The following is a 6,553-nucleotide window of genomic DNA, read 5'->3' as shown; positions in this document are numbered from 1 at the left end:
CTATAGTCATAGTTGGGTATTCCATAAAGACCCAGCACCATCACTAAGACTGTTGTACTGAGGAGTTTGCGTTTTCATCTGGGAACATGTAATTTTGTTATATGTGTTTCATTTACTTCCCTTTGGTGCTGACCTAAGAATCCGCGCATAATTGAAACATCTTCGTCTGGACGCTTTAAAATACCTTTTTGCATTAAAAACTATGATTTTTTAAGTTTATTTATTCTCTCTGTATTTTAATTTTGGCTTTTGGTTTAATTTCTAAAATACATTTAAAAGATAAATTTTCTTTTAAAGCTGAATGAAGATTATCTACATTATAAGAGTATGTGTTGAATGAAATATGATAGAGACTACACAATTTATGATAATAGGTAGTCCAATATTTCCCTGAATTTTTACATAACAATTATTATTTTTTAGCAAATTGTTCTTCGTCTTTTTCTTAAATCGGTTAAGTCGTTTAGCCAACATGGCCGCAACAATTTTTCATGTAAAAGTGGACATAACTCGAAAACGGCCTAACCGATTTTGATCAAATTGGACTCAAATAACAGCTCCCAAGAAAATCAAAAATTGACCGCTTGTGAGGATTTTTAGTAAATCAATTCTAAAAATTCCAATTTAATTTTTACTCTGAGATAAACCGATTTTCAAAAATCTACCTCGATTGGAAATGAAATGAATGTAACTTTCACAATCAATGCCAATTCTAAGGGAGTTATCACACTTGAGCTATAAGCGCTTGATGCTTAAGATTTTACATGTGACAAAACGAGAAAAAATACCGTTGTTTTCTCTTTCGTACTCACATAGAGGTTATAATGCTCAAGCACTTGGAGCTTAAGTGTGATAGCCCCGTAAAACTAGCCTATATCATCTAAAGAAATTGGCAATTGTAATAAAAGGTGCCTTTAAAATAATAGGTAATGGGCCTTATTCAGCGACCAAGAAACCCCTGAAATCTTTGAATTTTGCACTGAAAAAATTTCAAAATTCTGTTCTTTTATCTTACAACATAATTTATAGGAACTATTGACGATTTTATTCTCTGAAGGTAAATTTCAAATGACTATTATCTTTATTTACCGATTTTTAAAAATCCAAGAATTTGGAACGCATTTATCATTTTTCCAAAACTAGTTGATTTTTCAAAATCAGTCAAGCCTAAATTATTGTGACAGCCTTTTTGAAGTTATAACTTCTTCTATATCGACACTTACTACACCGATTTTAATTTAATACAACCTAAGTGTTTGCTAAAATTAAAAAAAAATAGTAATAGTGTTTTTAAAGTAGTTTAATTTTAATATTTTAAAATATGAAAGACTTTTCTTTTGTATGATTTTAGAAAAAATCTACATACATAATATATTACATATGTAGATAATGTACATAATATATGGAGATATAAGAAGAGGGTGGTAAACAAAAAGAACAATAATTCACTCTATTTCCGACTTTCGTCTTACTACAGTCATGGAAGAATATATTTCCACTGTATGGTCGAATATTGATGGGCAGAAATGAGAAGGAGAATCTTTATGGTTGCTAAAGAGTGTGAGAAAAATCAAAATGTTTGGGAAATAATTTTTTATCTCCTAGTGACAGACTCACTGATGCATTGTACGGAAATTGAGACACAACGGACTTCCATATTCACTTCGTTCCATCAATTCGGATACGATTCAGTGGATTTTATCAACAGAAAAGATCGGAGAAGAAAGTTTTTCTCAATTTGTAGCTTTGTCATCATTCTCTGCATCCTCCGCATCCTCTATCGCAGGCGCATATAAACCCACTACAAACTATAGATATTTCCTAGAGTGGGTAAGAAGGGGTCGGAGGAAAAATAAAATAGAGAATAATATAATAAAAAAGGGGGAAATATATTGTTGTTGCTATTCATGAACATAGTCATCAATTTCGTCAAGCAATTCATTACACAAATTTCCATTTGCTTTTCTATTGCTTCTTCCCTCTTTCACTTATCACTTCGTCTTGCTAAGGAAAAACTATGTAATGCAGAGATATATATCTGTATGTAAAAATAACATAAAATATGATTCACTTTAATGCCGATATACAGTACAGTGTATGTCCTATAGACGAACGTGATGTAAAATTATTTATTTTATAAAGTTTAAAGAATTTTAATTCTTTTAACCCTTGAAGAATCCGATTCTAACTTCAAACTTGAACCTAATTTTCCTCTAGAAAAGAAAATGTATTTTTTTCAAGTTCTCCTTAACGAACTTGAAGTTGTAAATGATTTTTGTTCACAAGTTATACTAATTCATTTAAAAAAATCTTTATCATATTACTAAACCTATTGTTAAAAATTTACTTAATAACAAATCTTTTATACGATGAATTAAATTAAAGTAAAAAAAATAAAAGACTAAATTGAAATATGGTCGTTGTATAAGGCACTCACTGTATTACAATGGTTGACTCATTTCAGATCTGTGAGGAATAACATCACTCTCTCTGTGAAAACTGACTGCGAAAAGTTTGCTGTTATAAATTGTTTTCAAGTTGAATGCAATTTCCACATCACCCCGTCTAAACCAAAAGACATATATAATGCTCAATCCACCCTCTGTGATAATCCACAAAAAACATATACATAAGGAGAAATGTAATGACTCATCACGGAACGAAAGGAAAATGCTCGGGCATTAGATTTGCAATTTTATTGTTGAACAAATTTGGAGGGATTCACGATATCGCGATAAACAAGACTATGAATAAATGGGATAACTTAATAAGGACTGCATTATACATATTTGGGATCTATTGGAGTTATATTGAAATTTTTAAGATACAGGGTGGTCAGAATAAAATTTGTGGGCATATCGGTGTGTAAGCTTCGTAATAAAATTCCACGTATAATCCGTCTTTGGATTTTTGATTATGTACAGAAGCTGTGGTCTTTCAATGAAAGAGAATCACAGTTAAAAGACACTTCTACCGCACATCTTCCTTCTGATCCGAAGGCGCCCAAAAGTCTGAAAACTTCTTATTGATGGGAATTGTTTATGTATGGTGGTATTTTTTATGCCTCTCCCTCGGTACGGAAACTATAAGATAAAAATGCGTGGGTGGAATATTGTGCGATGGAATTCTTATTTTTACACATCGTTATACTATTTTCTACCCCCTCTTTCATACAAAAAAAAAATACTAAAGAATTGTAAGATGAACAGGGAACGAATTTGCAATTTTCTTTTAAAACTTTTCTTACAATGTTTTTATCTTTAAAATTAAGAATTATATTTTATGAACAATTAAACAAAGGAAAAATAATAAAGAATTTTAGGATTTTCACAATAAGGCTTTTGACTACAAAATGTTAATAGTTATGCCTTAACTTCTTAGCCACCCTGTAATGAGCCTATACGTAGTAAAATATGATGTGAAGAATATAATATTCGGCAGAATTTCCCAAGTCTAAATCTGCATTCAATGACTCATGCTCAGAGACTTTAATACTTTAGACATTCTCTATCAATCAAAAAGCGTCCATTGGGGTCGAAAGCTATGGAATATTGTGTGCGATTTTTAAGTTATAAAATCAGCACAATTTTCCTCTAAGTTCTCTGAAGAGCTCGAGCTAATGAAAATGTACAGAAAATGTTAAAATGTAGAAAATATATTTTTTTAAATTCAGACACTGAGGAAGGCCCGAATAAGGGTTGAAAGCTTTGGGAAGCAAATATACTTTATTGAGCGAGAAAAACCTTTGAATAAAAGTAATAGATAAGTGAATTAAACAAAATTATTTTCATTGACTTAAAAGGAATTCATATAATAATTTTTAATCCAAATAAAACACAACAACTTTCCCTTCAAATTGCTTTATATTAAAAGTTTTTTGGAAGAGGGTTCCAAATATGCGAATAAATCTGAATTATGGCTTTAGGGTGCTGTCTTTTACTACCAAATAAATTACGAAATTCTCAATTGTGTATAGTGTTGGTGAAGTATTAAATTTCATACACTCTCAGCTATTATTGCACTAGTTTACCCGGGCACCATTGTAGTAAATCTAAATAAACTCATTACATTAATATTCTGAATTGTTGTAAAGAATATTATGAGGAAATAAAATTTTTAAAAAAATATCACAGCTAATATGACAAAGTTCAGATTATTTCATTCGCATTGACACCGAAGAACATTTTGAAATAGTTTTTTTTGTAATTTGCGACAAAGGAAACCCAGTGAAATGGAACGCCACAAAAGATAGAATTTATTAAACTTACATTTCGCTAATTGGTATGATTATTTGACACATATTATCATATTTAATTTTCCTACCACACTGCTGTAGAATAAAATACAATTTGTTATTTTTATCAAAGTATTTTCTTAAGAAAACAAACAGAACCAATTACATATTTAATTAATTTTTACTAGAGGAACTTGAGCTGATTATTATACAAATTCCTTTTTTATCTTACTAAATTTTACCTTATAAAAGAAACCAACAAGTGTGCTAAATGCTAAAGAAAGTCAAGCATTCTTGAAAGCAATGGCTTCTCTTATAAGTTTTATTTTTTTATTTATTTTTCTAAATAGTTGGGTCTGTGAGGGATTAGGTGAGTTTACGTTTGATTAAATAAGTAATACGTTCAACAATTTTCAAAACAAAAGAAATAAATATGAAAAAGTGTTAGAAAATCGAGATAAAAGTTAGATATTTTGATCAGTTGTTAATTGAAGCCACAAACGGATATTAACCCAGATGTGCCTAAGGGATATAATATTTCTATGAAAAGTCGACGTGCCCGAAGATTATAAACAATACCCGAGTATAAATAGTAATCGAAAATTGCATCTTTTGATGCTTCAAATATTCCATAATATCCCTGAAATTTTTATATCCTTGTGCAATGGTAAGAATTTCCTGAAAAATGCAGGGGAAAATTTTTCTCCAACTCCGTGGAATAAAAGCTATTTTTCTTCAATTCATAAAGCATTGGCTGCAATGCTGCAAGCAGTTCTTTTTACTGATTTTTTTTTAGAAAAATTTGCTCTCCCGAAAAGTAGCTTTTTTGAGACCTATGTTGCCAATGAAGCCCCCTTTTTAGAATCATTTTAATTTTTTTTCTTATTAATTACCTATCTGTTTTGTTCTTAATTGAAAAATAAACAATTACTTATTCCAGAAACAGAAAATAATTTAAAATATCAGAAGATACAAAAGGATGACTACGACGACGATGATGACTCCTACAGTCATTCCGGGTCCTATGATTCTACAAGCGATGATGATTCCGGTATAAGACATGAGTATGATGATGAGTACGATGATGAGTATGAGGATGAATATGAAGATGATTCCGGCAAAGAAGAGAGTGAAGAGGAAAGTCATGAACATTACGGTGGTGGTGGAGGATCTTATGGTGGAAGTGGAGGATCATATGGTGGTGGAGGAAATGGAGGTTCATACGGAGGTGGAGGAAATGGAGGATCCGGAGGGTCATATGGTGGTGGAGGCTACGGTAAACCGGAACCAGAACCAGAAGACAACTACGGAGGGGGACCAGATAAATATTCCGGAGAAAAGCCAGAGGAGTACCCAATCATTGAACCTGATATGGGTCCACCAGCAGGATTGGAACAGTATGGAGGTGGTGAGGAAACATTCCCAGAAGGACTACCAGAAGGATATGAAGAAATTCCAGATGGTGAACCGGATGCTCCACCAGAGGACTTTCACTTTTAGATGAAGATTTTCATTTTTTTTTGTAGCATTTTTAGAACTAAAAATTATTTATGAAATGTAGAATAGAGCATGTAGAGCGAGCGAAAAATAAAGTTTTCGCAGTTTCTTACTTATATTATTTCTTTTTATTTTTTAAAAAAAGGTCCATGAATTTTAACTCCGATATTTCCAGAAGTTTTTTTTATGGAAATTTTTGCGAAGTCTAATTCTATTTAAAACTCTTTTTTCACACTTGGAGGACAAAACTGGTAATCGCTGCCAATCGATTTTTTAAAAAATCATTACAGAGTATTTATCTAATTTATCATGATCAATTCCACATCTTATTGGAATGCTAAATTACTTCAAATTAGTTGAAAGAAAATTTGGAAAAACATTTTCTTTTGAGAGTAAATTAAGATCAAAGATTAAGATTATAATTATTGGTCCTCCAAATGTTAACCGAATCCATTTGATTTTTTGTGAAAATAAAAAATTCTTATGCAGATTTTAAGCAGTACAAATTTTCCTCACAGTTTGACATTGAATTCAAATCCTATTCACCCTATTTTGCTTCTAAAGTCTTTGAAAGCAAATAAATAAATATTTTTGACTTGGATAGATTTTGTTTTCGATTTATCAAAGTTCTATATTATGTTAATTATGCAATCTAAAAATCCTATAGGCGTGAGCTTGTAATATCTAACTTTTCGTAGAAACAAAAGATTTAGTAGTTCTTCATTCCAATACATAATATGTACGTACACAGATAAAATAGCAAAAAGGGCGAAACTTCCGATTTGAACGAATAAGATTAGAGGGAAAGATAGAAAAATACAA

At 31.0% G+C, this 6,553-nt stretch overlaps 1 protein-coding gene across 1 annotated transcript; it reads left to right on the top strand.

Moving 5' to 3' along the window:
• The first annotated feature begins 4,516 nt into the window (after nt 1–4,516).
• LOC129792687 (eggshell protein 1-like) lies at nt 4,517–5,845 on the top strand. The gene is made up of 2 exons (XM_055832001.1): nt 4,517–4,604; nt 5,175–5,845. Exons 1-2 carry the CDS (start codon nt 4,538–4,540, stop codon nt 5,732–5,734), a joined length of 627 nt encoding a protein of 208 aa, XP_055687976.1. The 5' UTR covers nt 4,517–4,537; the 3' UTR covers nt 5,735–5,845.
• The last annotated feature ends 708 nt before the right edge of the window (nt 5,846–6,553 follow it).

The sequence above is a fragment of the Lutzomyia longipalpis genome, chromosome 3 (assembly GCF_024334085.1).
Source record: "Lutzomyia longipalpis isolate SR_M1_2022 chromosome 3, ASM2433408v1".
In the NCBI taxonomy this organism is placed as follows: domain Eukaryota; kingdom Metazoa; phylum Arthropoda; class Insecta; order Diptera; family Psychodidae; genus Lutzomyia; species Lutzomyia longipalpis.
Note: the sequence above shows the minus strand (reverse complement) of the source record. Positions and strands in the feature narration are given on the sequence as shown.

What these genes read in the sequence shown, in the direction of transcription:
- LOC129792687 (XM_055832001.1), top strand. Translation starts at nt 4,538, where the DNA reads ATGGCTTCTCTTATAAGTTTTATTTTTTTATTTATTTTTCTAAATAGT. An exon ending in TTGGGTCTGTGAGGGATTAG is followed by an intron (nt 4,605 to 5,174) that starts GTGAGTTTACGT and finishes TACTTATTCCAG; the next exon opens with AAACAGAAAATAATTTAAAA.